Genomic DNA, 15,584 nt, shown 5'->3' on the forward strand with positions numbered 1-15,584 from the left:
TATTGCATTTTGTTGAGCTATTCTCCCACTCAATGAGCATCTACTTTGTTTCCAATTCTTTGCTACCACAAAAATTTTAGCCCTTATTTTTCAACAAAGTACTCCCTTGATTTAAAGGAAGGGATTGGAAACAATGGTAGGAGTCATAGAAGCCATAAACCGTGATTTCTAACTTCAATAATTCAGCAACATTTGTTTATTAAGCACATACTATGTAATACAACTTTTCTAGGTACTGGGTAATTTAGATAAGAGATAGTCCTGGTTTCATGGATCTGAGTAGGTGGGATAAGGCACAAACACAGCTAACTATACAAAAATGCGATATAAGAATTGGAATTTCCAAAATTCTAATTTGGAAAACCTGATTAGAGGGACTGGGAAGTTTCATAGAGGAGTTGGTACTTGAATGGAACTTTTAAAGACCTGGATTACAGAAGCCAAAGAATTCAATAGGAGAGGAAGGAGAGAAGACATTTCACCAAGGTGGAAAATAAAAGATGTGTTTAGGAAATGAGGGACAGTCTAGTTTGGCTGAGTAGAGAGTTTATAGAGGGTAGCCAATAAGATATAAAGATGGAAGAGTAAAGTGGCACCAGATGAGGGAAGACCCAATGTATATGAAAGTAGAGGAGGTAAAAATGAAAATATGCTGCAAAGACAAGGAAAAAGTTGTTTTCAATAACTGGTAAGGGGAGGTGTGTAGGGAAAGGAGAGAGAGGTAGAGAAGAATAAAAGAAGAAATGGTGAGAGTCTATGCTGAGAAAGAAAAAAATTAAGAAAGGAATTTAAGGCATGGAAAGAAACTAGTAGATTAAAGAAAAATTGGTCCACTCATCTCCCTACCTCTAGATAAAAATGAAGCCAGTTAAAGACCTGCTCTTTATTTAGAAAGTTAAGAATAACAACAAAAAAGTCTTTATTTTTTAGCTATGGAGGGAAGAGACGGATTAAAAAAAAAGAACTATTGCAAGGAAGTAGACAATAACTAGGAATAGAAAGAAGACAAAGCTCAATTCTTATATTTATTCAATTTTATCTGCCAAGGACAATTATGTTGGAGCTGGAAAAATTATGTTGGAGCAGATATGTTTAGTAGAAAGATAATGCTCAAGGTAACTAAAGTGGGAGGGAAAAAGTGAGAAGCAGGGCCAGGCTTATAGTCAGGAAGATCTGAAATCAGTTCTTGACACTAACTGTGACCAGAGTAGTCACTTAATGTGTCAGCTCACTGAGACAATTCTCTAAGATAGAGTTATTAATGAGTTGTGGAACTGTATCTGTGAAGGTAATTTCTACACGGGGAGTTCCCTACCCAGATGGAATTCTTACCTATTCTTAATGAACCAAGGCTTTTGACTCAGATCCTCTGATATCAAGAGGACTGGCAGATGAGCTACGTTTAGTGAATGTTTGAAAGCAAGGAGAATAAGAAACACAAAATAAAACAAATACTGCAGAATTAGAGAAGGGCAAATGCCCTGATCTGCAAAAAGGGGAAGAGAATAAAGTCTGAAGATTATAGTCTAGTGAACCTGACTAATAATATATTGGTAAAAGAATGCTATCTAACATTCTTATCAATGACTTGTATTTTAAGGGTAGAGATACATGTTTATCAAATATGATTATGCAAAGCCAGAAGAGATAGATATATAATCCATTAGGGGATCTTGACAGGTGAGAATATTGGGTCAATTCACATAAGATGAAATTTAATAGGGACACATCCTTATCAAAATGTCTTACATTTGTGTTAAAAAATTCACCCTCCTAAATACAAAATGGTGAAGGCAGGGTTGGACATCTGAGAGAGACCTAAAAGTTTTAGTGTACTTCAAGTGCAATATAGATCAGTAAAATGATATTGTGGCCAAGAAAACATGATTTCTGGCTACATTAAGAAAGGTATGACTTTCAGGGGCAGCTAGATGGCATAGTGGTTAAAGCACAGGCCCTGGAGTCAGGACTACCTGGGTTCAAATCCGGTCTCAGACATTTAATAATTACCTCGCTGTGTGGCCTGGGGCAAGCCACTTAACCCCGTTTGCCTTGCAAAAACCTAAAAAGAAAAAAGGTATGACTTTCAGAAATAAGGTGGTATCTATCTTTTTTTACTTTGCCATCATTAAACACCATCTGGATTATTTGTGTTCAGTTAGAAATGTCACTTTTTTTTAATGTTTTTGCAAGGCAAACGGGGTTAAGTGGCTTGCTCCAGGCCACACAGCGAGGTAATTATTAAGTATCTGAAGCAGGATTTGAACTCAGGGAGTCCTGACTCCAAGGGCTGGTGCTCTATTCACTGCGCCACCTAGCCACCCCAAGATGTCACATTTTTGAAAGGAAATTAATATTCAGGAGATTATCCAGAGTGGGCAACAAGGATGGTGAAGACTTTGAGTTCATGCCACATGAAGAATGAATGAATTGGAAATGTTTAGCTTGCAGAAAATTTGGTGGCAACATGATTGCCATGTTCAAGTATTTAAAGGACTGTCAAATGGAAGAGAGATTGACATCTTTTGCTTAGCTTCAGAAAGAATAACTATTATGGGTGAGGTCCTGGGTAGAAGGTCAATTTAGGTACAACATAAAGAAAAACTTGATAACAGTTGAGGTTATCCAAAAGTGGAAGGGTTCTGCCACAACAAGAAGTTGTAGATCCTTCTTGTTTCAGGTCTTCAAGAAAAAGCCAAATGTCTACTTGTTGGATAAGTCATAAAATGAATTCTTTTTCAAGTAAGCTCACTGTGTTTTTCCCCAACTCCTGAGTTCTGTTAATCTGTTCATTGAAGGAGATGAAACATCCACATTTGCCACTCATTTTTGTAGGGCTGAAATAAACTTTCCCAAAGAAATTCCTCATTATATTGTATCCTTGTTTCTCTTTATCTCAGCTCATCTTTGCAGTCCAAAGTCCTACAATCCTTATAATCTGTAGGCAAAAAAAGAAAGGTTTCTACCCTTACCCCTTTAAAACAGAATTTAGTAAGATGAGCAATTGAGAATTCATTAAAAAACACAAACCACCACACTAAAATCTCCCAAAAAAACAGATGGAATAAATTGGTGCTTTTTACTTTCTAACTCAGAACTATAGGCTTAGTTGATAATGGGGGCCATGTTTTAGATAAACTCTGTATAGTCTCTTATGCAATCAAACCTAAGTTAAATCTGAGAATATACCTTATGCTGGATACAATATGTATTGCCATGGGAAATACAAAAACATTAGTCTGATGAGATTCCTGTATTGCTTAAAATTTTAGAGTTAGGGAAACTTTTAGGAGTCATCTGGTCTAATTTTGTTACTTGGCTAAACCTTACTATTCTTATCTCCTATATATCCTTATCAAAGATACCCCCAAGATATCCCATTTCCATATTTTTGCCTATTCCTAGGAAGGGAATGCCCTATCTCCTTTGTCTGTTGAATTCTTACTTTTTCTTTAAAGCCTAACTAAATTGTCACTCCCCACCCCAAGTTTCCTTTACTGTCTGTGTCAGTAATAACTTGCTCTCCATTTAACCCCTCACTTAATTGGGCAAACTTTATTTATCAAGTGTCCTTGTGTATTTCAATTTCCTCAGGATGGAGCTTAGGCTCCTATTAGACTGTGGGTTCCACTAGGACTTATTGGATCTTTTCTAAACTTTACATCTCCTACAGCACCCAGTACATTGAGTTGTACACAGTACTTAATTGTCATTGAATTTTAGTGAAACTGAAACCTTCAGAAGTGAAGGAGACTTGACAAAAGTCACACCAAGTTCCTTTAATTCCCCGTCTTGGATACTAATATGATATGGCAGGGCAGGCAGGATGAGAAGTTGCTTACTGGTGTGATTTCAAGGGCATCAGGAAGATACTCCCAACTAAAAATTTTCCTCCCACTCAAATACCAAAATGCTTGAAATTCCACACTTAGTGAGATATTCATTTGCCTTTTTGATAATCTTTTAGTGTGGGAGAGACAATACATTGTCATTCATACCTATCAGTCTATAGTCTATCACATGATTTATTCCCAAGAGGGTTACCTGGGGAGCATAAAGTTTGGGAAACATACAGGATATTGTTAATATTACACTGACTGGTGTAAGGAAAATAGAGAAAGGAGTATAAAAATTGCCTAAGATAAACTTTCACCAGCTTCGCACCTGATCCTTTAATCAAGATATAGTATAAATAGAAAGATAAAGATCTGCTCAGTCCATCAACCAGCATTTTTAAAACCTTTACTATATTCCAGGCATCATATTAAGTTCTGGAGATACAGTGAAAGACAAATAGTCTCTACTATTAAAAAGTTCACAGTCTAATGAGGGAGTAAAATGCTAATAACTATGTTCAAACAATATATGTATATGAGTGTGTACATGTATATGTATGTGTGTATGTATATCTAAAATAAATTAGGGATAATCTCAGAGGGAAGACACCAAGGTTAAGGAGGTCAGGGAAAGACTTTTGTCAGAAGATGGGATTGTAGGTGAGACTTGAAGAAAGCCTGGGAATTCAGGATACAGTCGAGAAGGAGAGAATTCTAGGGAAGGACAGTCGGTGAAAACGCAGAAGGGAGATGGGAGAGTCATAGGCAGGGAGCAACAAGAAGGCCAATGTTTCTGGAACATAAAATAAGAAGAGGGAACTGAAGGATTTAAGATGTAAGATTGAACATATGAGAAGGGTGTGGGTGATGAAGGGCTTTAAAAGCAAAACAAAGGATTTCATGTCTGATCCTTAAGGTAACAGGGAGCCAAGGGAGTTTATTGAGTTGAGGGGTGGCAGGTTAGATCTGTGTTTTTAGGAAGATTAATTTGACAGAGGAGTAGAGGATGGATTGGAAGGTATAGCAATTGTCCAAGTGTGACATGATGATGGCCTAGCCAGGATAGTTACAATGTCAGAGGAGACAATTGGGGGAAAAAGAGAAAAATAAAGGTAGAAACAATAGGACTTGGCAGCTGATTGGATATTGGGAAGAGGGGGTGTGAGGAGTTGAGGATGACACCTATATTGGGGAGCCTGGGTGACTTGGAGGATGGTGGTGTTCTCTATAGTCTTAATAGGGGAAATTTGAAAGGGGGTACAGGAGGATTTTGGAGGAGAAATGAGTAGTTTAATAAGACTAAGATATCTACAGGACACCAGTTCGATTTACTCCTAGGAGCCCAATAGGCTATTGGAGATGGAAGACTGGAGATCATATTCAGGTAGGTGCTTGGTAAAAATTCTTTTTTACTGCTTGAAAAAGCAACATTTTGGGGAGTTCTGAGTATAGAAATTTGCACGACAGTAATTTTGATGAAAATCTAGTTTTCAAGATAGTAGATATGAATTTAATGCCTTCTTTCCTCCTCCTTCTCACCCACTATACATTTCATGAGAGCAGGGACTTGCATGTACCCTGAAATGAATTTACATTAGTCTAGAAAATTGTTCTGTATACAGTAGGCACTTAAGTTGAAGGAATAGGTGGATGAACGCATCAATGAATAATAAAGGACCACAGGAAAGAAAAGAAGGTTTATTTGAGAGAATGGGTCAGCATATTTGCTTCAAGAAAGCAATAAAGATAATCCGTTCCTAACGAGCCAGCCAGGAGTCGAACCTGGAATCTTCTGATCCGTAGTCAGACGCGTTATCCATTGCGCCACTGGCCCACGGATGAAAAAAGTGTTGCAGTAGCACCTCTTCAAGAGAATACCGCAGGGCTTCATGGGGGATGTAGTTTTTCATTTGGATCTGTTTCAAGTCATCTGCATAAAACCAGAGGGAAGGGAGACTCTATTCACAAGAGGGGCCCTGGGATTGGCAGGTCTCTAGGTCTCCGGCCGTTCATCACGGCACCACCACCTGATTGGCAGGGAAGCTCACCCACCGCCCCGCCCACCCCCCCATCGCTGAGTGGAAGAAGACACTCGGGTTGTTAAGGAGACTCCTCCCGCCTCCTCGGGAAACCCGGCTTTTTCCGAGCTCTGCCATTGGCTGTTGTTATCCAGGGGTCCCGGCGCGGACAACGTGAGGGGAAAAATGGCGGCGGTGGCAGTTGGGGCCCCCGGTTGCCGCGTGTCCAGCGGCCGGGACCTCAACTGCGTCCCAGAAGTAGCCGACACTTTGGGGGCCGTGGCGAAACAAGGGTGAGGGCTCGATTTTCCTTTTTCCTTCCCTTTCTTCTGCCAGACGCACGCTTTCTGGGAGATGGAGTGGGAGAAACTATTCCCATCCGCAGGGGGGAGGGGGGAGGGGATGTGCTGGGAGAAACCATTCTTATCGTGGATGGGGGTGGTAGTGGCGAGACTCCACCACGGAGATGGCGGGGGTGGGGGTGGGGTGGGGTGTGTGGTGGGGGCAGGGCGAGTGGAGAGGCTGGACCCCAGGCAGTGGCAGAGATGGGTCTGGTGCGGGGAATCCAGGAGAGTGTGGGCCTGTGGCACTCGTGCCAGGGGCGAGAGCTAACGGGAGCTTGGTTAAGGAGTTCCCCTTTTGGGGGGCGTGGAGCCACTCTGTGCATCCTGGCGCGTGGGCGCACGTGGGGCAGGCCTCCCTCATTTTGCTAATGATCTCTGGTGGTGGTGGGGTGGGGGGGTCATCTGTCTTTGTCTCAGCTTTGATTTCCTCTGCATGCCCGTGTTCCATCCCCGATTCAAGAGGGAGTTCACCCAGGAACCTGCCAAGACCCGTCCTGGGCCTCACACACGATCTGACCTGTTGCTGTCGGGACGGGGTAGGGAGCCCCTTAATATGCCCCATACCTCCAGAAGCAATGGACAGCCCACGTTTTCAGAGTCCCCTCCACCCCACTATGAATTAGGGAGAATGATTCTCTTGGAATAGGAGTATACCTCCATTATATGTCCCTTGTTTCCATGTTAAAAGACCTCTACAAGTATTGTTTCCCTAGAACAGTGTTCCCCATCCATGATGACAAAAGCCCTGTTCTCTCTGCTCTGTTGCCTGGTCTGCTGGAGAACCAGGGGCACAATCAGAAGCAGGAGTCAAGTAACCTCACTTCATCTAGTTTTTGTTTTTCCCTGGGGGGTGCAGACTGGAATACACTGATTGTGGGAAAGCTGTCACCATGGATCTGTCCAGATTCCAAAGTGGAGAAGATAAGGAGGAATTCAGAGGTGGTAAGGCACCTTGACTTATACCTTGTGGCCATCACTAAAATTCAGGCAGAGTGGATAATGTAGTCTCTTAACTGTCATGTGGACCAAGAACCTCTGTGTACACCTTGGGCAGCCCAAATTTCCATGGCTTTTTGGGAAATCTTGATGTCAGTTATGTCAGCAGCACAAAGAGAGATGCCATTTGGGACATCATTTACCTATCTGTCTGTATCGGTCTCTGTTCCAGGCCATGTTACAGGAGTTGAATTTTGGGGCATACCTGGGACTTCCAGCTTTCCTGTTACCTCTCACTCAACAGGATAACACAAACCTGGCCAGAGTCCTGACCAATCATATTCACACAGGCCATCATTCTTCCATGGTATGACCTCAGCGATTTCCTTCCTCAGACCCAGAAGATGAATAGGCAATGTTGTGCTTTGGTTGGGTAGTATTGAATACTTTATTAACCCAAGCTAGACTGTTTAATCCATTGTGTATAAAATGGAGGAAAGGACCCTATTGTTCATTTTTAATTTGCCTTGGATCACTGATCAGTCAGTTTTTGGATAAATCAAATAAATACTATTACCAAAAAGCTGAATCCTTTTAGTAAAGAAGATTTATATTTGTCTAAGAAAATACAGAGTTGAATTGAAAGACAAGACAGACTAGTGAATATTAACCTAAACTACAAATGACCATTTTTCTCCACAAACTACTTAAGTCAGCAGGAGTCCAGAGAGGCTTGTTGGTCACAAAGGGGGTTAGCACTGGTCTAGGGTCAGATTCATTTTAGTTAAGGAAGATTTCCTTGAGGCAGAGGTAACAGTTTCTTTTCATGCAGTTCTGGATGAGGGTACCCTTGATGGCAGCAGAAGACCTGCGGGATGATATCATTGGAAATGAACCTCTTGCACACACAGAGGCAGACACTGGAGAAGAGAAGACATGGATGTGGTATGTGATTCTCTCCTTGTTATTGCACAAGGATAGAATGCAGGGTTTCCTGTGTGTCCAACCTGAGACCAGAGAGCTTGCTGTGCTCTTTGGTGGTTTGTATATTGAATTCTGAAGCTGTTTTTTGTTGGTCCATGTGACCCAGAAGAACTGAAAGGTTGGACACATCTGGATGAAGTGGGGAAGTGGCTGACAGTCAGGAGTATAATAATTGGCAGACCCTATGTTGTTTTTTTTTTCTGGGCAGGTGGCATAACTTTCGCACCCTGTGTGACTATAGCAAGAGAATTGCAGTGGGTAAGTGTGACAAATTGCCATAGCCAGAGTTTCTTTTCTCCCTCCTCCATGTGCAGTTATGGTGTGAAGCTTCAGATGAGCTTAGCTACTAACACTTTGGGGAGTTTCCTTTTACTTTATATTGCACTGTATACTTTGTATTGTATACTATGTATCAGTGCTATAGTAGTTCATCCCTTGTCATTGAAGTTTGTTTGGGCTTCAATAGATCTTTCTTTTCCTACTGTAGCTATTGAGGTTGGTGCTGACCTCCCACCCAATCACATCATTGATCGATGGCTTGGGGAGCCAATCAAAGCAGCCATTCTTCCCACCAGCATCTTTCTGACCAATAAGAAGGGTTTTCCTGTCCTTTCTAAAGTGCACCAGAGGTTGATCTTCCGTCTCCTCAAGGTAAAAAGGGTATTATGTTTGGGTGAGGAGTTGTAATGTTGATCCAATAGTGCTTCTATGATCCTCTACTTTGTTTATATAGGTTTTTGAAATTTTCTTACAATTCACTTCCCCTTTTCATATTTGACCCCAAAGAACAATTTTTGCAATGTTTGGGGTCCAGAGATAAAGGAAGAACCATGGCCCAGGAAACTTGATAACTTTTTATGGAACTCATCTTCAAAGGAAATATTTCCATATAATTAAATCATAAAACACCAGTTTATTGATCATATTATTCTCCCCTCCTTCCTCAACCCTCAGTTTAAACTTAAGAAATATCAAAAGGTGGGGCGGCTAGGTGGCGCAGTGGATAGAGCACCAGCCCTGGAGTTCAAATCCGGCCTCAGACACTTAATAATTACCTAGTTGTGTGGCCTTGGGCAAACCACTTAACCCCATTTGCCTTGCAAAAGAAGAAGAAGAAATAGCAAAAGAATATGAGGTATTCTGAGCCACCATGAGAAACACAGTGGGAATTAAGCATCTATTAAAACCATGTGCTGATTGTTGGAGAGGATATTCTCTAGTCTCAAGGGGATTGATTAATAAAGCACAAAGTTTATGACAGTTTAGGACAGTGGGACCCTGACTGGAAAAAGAGGAAAGCTCTAAGAGGTCAAGCTGATGTGTTGAATTTTTGACAGCTGGAAGTACAGTTCATCATTACTGGTGCCAATCACCATTCAGAAAAGGAATTCTGCACCTACCTGCAGTATTTGGAATACCTAAGCCAGAACCGCCCACCTCCCAATGCCTATGAACTCTTTGCCAAGGGCTATGAGGACTATCTCCAGTCACCACTGCAGGTGAGCTGGGAATCTAGGGCTTGTGGGGATGATAAAAAGGATAAGAAGGGGCTCTTCTGGGGCCCTCTCCCTACCCCTCACTCGAGATCCCAAGGAAAAACATTGCTTTTCAAGTTTGAGTACCATCAGGTTGTAGGCCCTGACTAACTGGATCTTTGTGTTTCTCTCCTTGAGCCACTGATGGACAATCTGGAATCACAAACTTATGAAGTGTTTGAAAAGGATCCCATCAAATATTCTCAGTACCAGCAGGTCTGTGGGTTCTGGGAGAAGCAGGAACCAGGACTGGGACTTGTGGGGGAGAATGGGAGTTGAAGTGAGAACAGAAGTAGGTAGGATCCTGTTGGTAGTAACCGGCAACCTCTGTTCTCCTTCCTAGGCCATCTACAAATGTCTTTTGGATCGTGTACCAGAAGAAGAAAAGGACACCAGTGTGCAGTGAGTGTTTCTTATTCAGGCAGCTAGGTGACATAATACAGTCAGGAATATATTGAGTTCAAATTTGGCCTCAGACATTAACTAGCTATTGACCTTTAGGCAAGTCTCTTAATCTTTGTCTCAGTTTCTTCAATTACAAAATGGAGATCATGATAGCATCTACTCCCCTCCACCCCCACCCCCCACTTTGAGGAGTAATTGTGTTTGACCTGCCAGATATTAGGGTAGAGTATATGAACACTAGCTACTTCTGCTGCTGCTGCTACAGTAACACACTGTACCCATGCCATCCCTCCTATTTTGTATCCATTTGTATCCTATTTCCTCTTTGTTTTTTCTCTCAGGGTGCTGATGGTTCTAGGTGCAGGCCGAGGTCCCCTGGTGAATGCTTCCCTCCGGGCTGCCAAGCAGGCTGATCGGAGGGTGAAGCTGTATGCCGTAGAGAAGAACCCCAATGCTGTGGTGACGTGAGTGACTCCTGGTGCTGCCTGCTGAGAGAATGACACTCCTGCTTTACATATGCTTTTGCCAGGGGCAGCATCCACACTGAAACTACCTTCTCCACCACTCACAGGCTAGAGAACTGGCAGTTTGAAGAGTGGGGCAGCCAGGTGACAGTGGTATCATCAGACATGCGAGAATGGGTGGCACCTGAGAAGGCAGACATCATCGTTAGTGAACTCCTTGGCTCCTTTGCAGATAATGAACTATCACCTGAATGCCTGGATGGAGCCCAAAACTTCCTAAAAGGTGTTTTTTGATAGATGAAAGAGGAAGGGCAGAAATTGGTTACAGGGTGGGAGAACTAATAGAAACAGCTTAGAAGACAATGAATTCAATTCAGCAAGCATTTATTAAATAATATTAAATATTAAATATTTATTAAATAGTATGCCAGGTACTTTTTCTAGGTTTTAGGGATATACAATGAAAAAATTCCTTCCCCTCAAGGACCTAACTCATATTCTCTATTAGGGCTAGGGAGGAACATGTATACTCATCAGTGAATACAAAATATACACCAAGTAAATAAAAATAATTTAGATGTCACTTGAGCTAGGGATTCCGTGAGGTGGAAGGGAAGGGCAAGAGCATTCCAGCATGGAGATCAGCTTGTACAAAGGCTTTTAGATTTGAAATGGAATGTCCTTTTATGGGAACAGCAAGTAGATCAGATTAGTTTCATATTACTCCCCTTCATACTCTAAACAGTCCAGCCAGCCTAGCCTTTAAAATTTCAGTGCCAAATGGAGGAGTTTGTATTTTATTCTAGAAACAAGAGGGAGCCACTGAAGCTTCTTGAAGGTCAGTCAATATTTTGGGAACCAGTGTGAAGTCTGAATGGTGTAGTTTCTGATTAATAATCATTTTTATTAATTATGGCTAACAAAGAATAAATTGAGGTCTTTGACTCTCTGAGAAACCAGAGAGGACTCTTGGAAAACTTCCTATGTTTAAATACCCTTAGAAGAGTGGGTGTTCCTTACAGGCAGAAATCAACTCTTATTGATTAACAAAGAATGAATATTATGAGAGGTGGGTTTGTTCTAATGAGAGACTGGGGACTGATCCTAATCTTACTTTATGACACAGAGACTCAATTTCTACCCAGAACACTCCACCAGGCAATCTAATCAGGGATTCCCTGCTTTCCAGACCAAGTAGTTGAACACTGGGCCATATTTCACCTAGATTAGATTCTCTTTCCACTTTAATCAGAATTTAACTTTCCCAGCTGAGTAGAGTCCCACCCAACACTGAGGAGAATTTCTTATTGTCAGCTCTGTCCTTTACTAGGTTATGATGAGCTTTAACAAAAACCAAATAAGAGAATTTATATTTGATTCTGGATGTTAGAGGAAGCTACTGGGGTTTATTGAATGGGGGAGGGTAACATGGTCAACTTGCTCAACAGGAAGATCACTTTGACTGATGAATGAAGGATGGACTAGAAAGAAGAGATCCTGGTATCAGGGAGTCCAGTCATTGGGTTATTTCAAAAGTGCAGGCTTGAGATGATTCCCCGTTCCATGTGGCAATGTCAGAGGAGGAGGTAGGGGTACATATACAAGCAATATTAGGTAAGAAGATAAAGTCAAGTCTTGGCAACAAATTAGCATGGCAGGGTGAGAGAGTGAATAGTCAAGGACAACTCTATTGGCAGCCTAAGTGACTTGGAAAATGATTGGTGGTGCCATTGGCAATAATAGGGAAGTCTGGAAGTGGGGAGGATTTTTGGAGAAGAAAAATGAGTTCAGTTTTAGACATGTTGAGTTCAAAGATGTCTTCAGGACATCTAATTTGAAATGTCTAAAGGGCAGTTGGAGATGTGAGACTGGAGGTCAGCAGAGAGGTTAGGGTTGGATAAATAGGTTTGAAAATAACAGAAAATTATATATTTAGATATGTGATAGGAATATTAGTGTGGCAGTTGTGTGAATTGGAGAGAAGAAAAAATGGGACAAGGAGAACAGTTGTGATTGTTGTGATTAGTAAAAGGTGATAAAGATCTAAATTAGGTGGCCTTAGAATGGCAAGAAATAGATGAGATGTAGAAATACAATTGATAACTTGGCTGCTGATTGCATAGAAGTGAGGGAGAATTGAGGATGATCTATGTATAGAAATAGGGAAATCAGGAAGAGAAGTGGGTTTCAGAAGGACGTTTTTGCTTGAATCTGTACTTAGGATATCAACATAACTTCTTTCTCTACTGGATATTCATTTGCCCTTGTTTCTGCAGATGATGGGGTGAGCATCCCAGGGGAGTATACTTCTTTTCTAGCTCCTATCTCCTCATCTAAGCTGTACAATGAAGTCCGGGCTTGTCGAGAAAAGGACCGAGATCCTGAGGTGAGAAGACTTCTTCTCTTTCACATAGCCAGTTTTCAACTAACTTGTGTCAGCAGGCATGAAACACATTAAAAGACCTATTTTCTTTCATTAGAAAATATGATAAATTGGGAGTTACGTTTATTTCTATTGTACCCCTCAGGCTCTTGATACTTCCCTCTCAAGTTCCTGGGAAGGAGGGGACTATTTCTGTTCTCCCTTCTAGTACCTGCTTTCCTCTTCTTGACAGGCCCAATTTGAGATGCCTTACGTAGTTCGACTGCACAACTTTCACCAGCTGGCTGAACCCCAACCTTGCTTTACCTTTAACCATCCCAACCGAGGTAGGTCCTTGTGTGACTGCTTCTGATCCTCTCCCTAGAGCTACATGTGCCCTCTCCTTTGATAAGATTTACTTTCCTGGATTCTCACTGAATCTCCTTTGAGCTCCCTATCACTGCTTCTTTCTTGACAGATCCTATGCTTGACAACAACCGGTACTGCACGTTGGAGTTTCCTGTAGAGGTGAACACTGTCTTGCATGGGTTTGCAGGCTACTTTGAGACTGTGCTTTATCAGGACATCACTCTGAGTGAGTGCATTTGCTTCTGGCTAATAGGGAATGTGTGGTATCTGGGTATTCCCCTACATAGGTTTGCTTCAAAAGATGGCCAAGGGAACTGGGATTGCCATTGTTTTCTTTTTATAGAAGTCCTCTGGCAGAGGGAGTAGTCAGGATGTGGTAAGGGGAAGGGGAAGGGTCTTGAACTCACTTGGTTCTTATATCCCTTACAGGTATCCGTCCAGAGACCCACTCTCCTGGAATGTTCTCCTGGTTTCCTATTCTGTTTCCTATCAAGGTGAGCATCTTTGAAGAACCTGCAAGAAGTCATTTCTCTTGATCCCAATATTGACTGTTTGCTTTTGACTTAACTTCTCTTTATTTGACTTACTTCCCATTTCCCTTCCAACATGGTGATATTGCTCCCAAGATCTATTAGGCCTCTGACCCAATTGTGATATGAACAGCTACCCCAAACATCCTGTGTCTCTGTTCCTACAGCAGCCCATCACCGTGCATGAAGGGCAGACTATCTGTGTTCGATTCTGGCGATGCAGCAATGCCAAGAAGGTGTGGTATGAGTGGGCAGTGACGGCACCTATCTGCTCAGCTATTCATAACCCTACTGGTCGCTCCTATACCATCGGTCTCTAGTGCTGCCTGCTAGGACCCAAAGTCTAGGAACCAGGAACCAGGAACCAGCTCCCAGTTCCCCTATAGCACTGAAAGAACCAGTAATTATTCCCTAGGGCAGGGTCGTTGTTGCTATTCGTTAGATCCAGGGTATCCTCATCAGCTTTTCCTGTCTTGTGTAAAGGTTGGTAAAAGGGCAGAGTTAATTAAAGTGCCCCCCAGTCCTATTCTGTGATAAAAGATCCTGGGCTAGGAAACACTCTGCAGAATGTGAAGCTACAGGGACGTCACAGCTTTTAGGGCTTCCTGGAGCAAACCCTGAGAACACTGGACTGAGTGATTTTCAACCTTGCCCAACTCTGTGTTCCTCTTGGTTCTTTTATGTCAAAGGAAATTCAAATAAAGTAAAGTTATAGCCCTTTCTGCCCCCGCTCACCCTTGACCCTGCCTCTGATTCTCAGGACCTGATATAAACTGTCACATTCATTTCTAGGCCAGGAGCCAAATCCTGAAATCACCTGAGTGAGAGCCATTCTTGTTCCATAATCAGGAAGTTGAATTGTGCTTTCTTTTGGCCCTTGTCAGTTGGGATAAACTATTACATATCTGCCTCAGGGAAAGAATTTCAAGGTTGTGGAAGGGAACTCTGAGGCCATTCCAATCTATTAATTAAGAATTATCCCTCCATGAGACTAGGGGACATCCAGGGTTTTTTTTTTTTGTTTGTTTTTATTTTAACTCTAATGAGGAAGTATCCATTACTTTCCCCAGGTACACTAAATTCCTTTTTAGATGGCTTTTAAGTGTTGGATGATTTTTCCTTATGTTAAGCCTAAAATGTACTTCTCTACAAATTTTTCACTCATTTGCTCCTAATTTTGTTTCTGGAGCCAAGCAGAATCCAAATAGGTAATAGCTTTGCAAACTTTAAAATTGCTTTACCAATATTGTCTATTCTATATCCATTCCCTCTCTCATGGAACAACTCTTTAAATACTTGAAGAAAGTTATTGATTTCCCCAGAATTTTTCTCTTCTCAGTCTTAAAACATCCCAAGTTCTTTCAACAAGTCTTCATATTACATATATCCTCAAGGCTTAAACATCTTGGTTACCTTTCTCTGGATACCATATTGTCAAGCAGTCTGCAAAAAATGTAACACCCAGAACACTGTATAATAATCCAGCTCCAGTCTGACTCCAAGGGTAGGTAGCCCCCAGGCTTTTGCCTTTCTAGACCTACTGAACACTGCCTTGAGCTCAGTGCAACTTCAGATCACATTTGCTTTTTTTGGCAGCCATATTAACCTGTTGATGCATTGAGCTTGCAAAATCTCATTTTTTAAAGGGCGATTCCCGTTTTCATTCACCCTACATTTTATACTTCTGAAAACGCTCTTTTGAATCCAGCTATAACCTACACTTGTCCTATTAAATTTAATCTAACATTTTTTTATGCCTGATTTTACATCACCTTTATTTCTAAACATATTCCTTTCCCTG

The 15,584-nt window shown here is 41.7% G+C and overlaps 1 protein-coding gene and 1 non-coding gene across 2 annotated transcripts; one reads left to right on the top strand and one right to left on the bottom strand.

Moving 5' to 3' along the window:
* Positions 1-5,597: 5,597 nt before the first annotated feature.
* On the bottom strand, positions 5,598-5,670 carry TRNAR-ACG (transfer RNA arginine (anticodon ACG)). Its single transcript has one exon. It is a non-coding gene; the product is annotated as a tRNA-Arg (tRNA).
* A 25-nt stretch (positions 5,671-5,695) lies between these two features.
* PRMT5 (protein arginine methyltransferase 5) lies at positions 5,696-14,505 on the top strand. Its single transcript, XM_074234890.1, has 17 exons — positions 5,696-6,147; positions 6,616-6,734; positions 7,055-7,140; positions 7,367-7,501; positions 7,967-8,079; positions 8,327-8,376; positions 8,606-8,769; positions 9,456-9,617; positions 9,792-9,869; positions 9,997-10,055; positions 10,400-10,522; positions 10,630-10,805; positions 12,799-12,908; positions 13,138-13,231; positions 13,363-13,479; positions 13,683-13,747; positions 13,951-14,505. The coding sequence occupies exons 1-17, from the start codon at positions 6,041-6,043 to the stop codon at positions 14,101-14,103; spliced, it is 1,911 nt and encodes a 636-aa protein (XP_074090991.1). The 5' UTR covers positions 5,696-6,040; the 3' UTR covers positions 14,104-14,505.
* Positions 14,506-15,584: the final 1,079 nt, after the last annotated feature.

Source organism: Macrotis lagotis, chromosome 4 (assembly GCF_037893015.1).
Source record: "Macrotis lagotis isolate mMagLag1 chromosome 4, bilby.v1.9.chrom.fasta, whole genome shotgun sequence".
Lineage (NCBI taxonomy): Eukaryota > Metazoa > Chordata > Mammalia > Peramelemorphia > Peramelidae > Macrotis > Macrotis lagotis.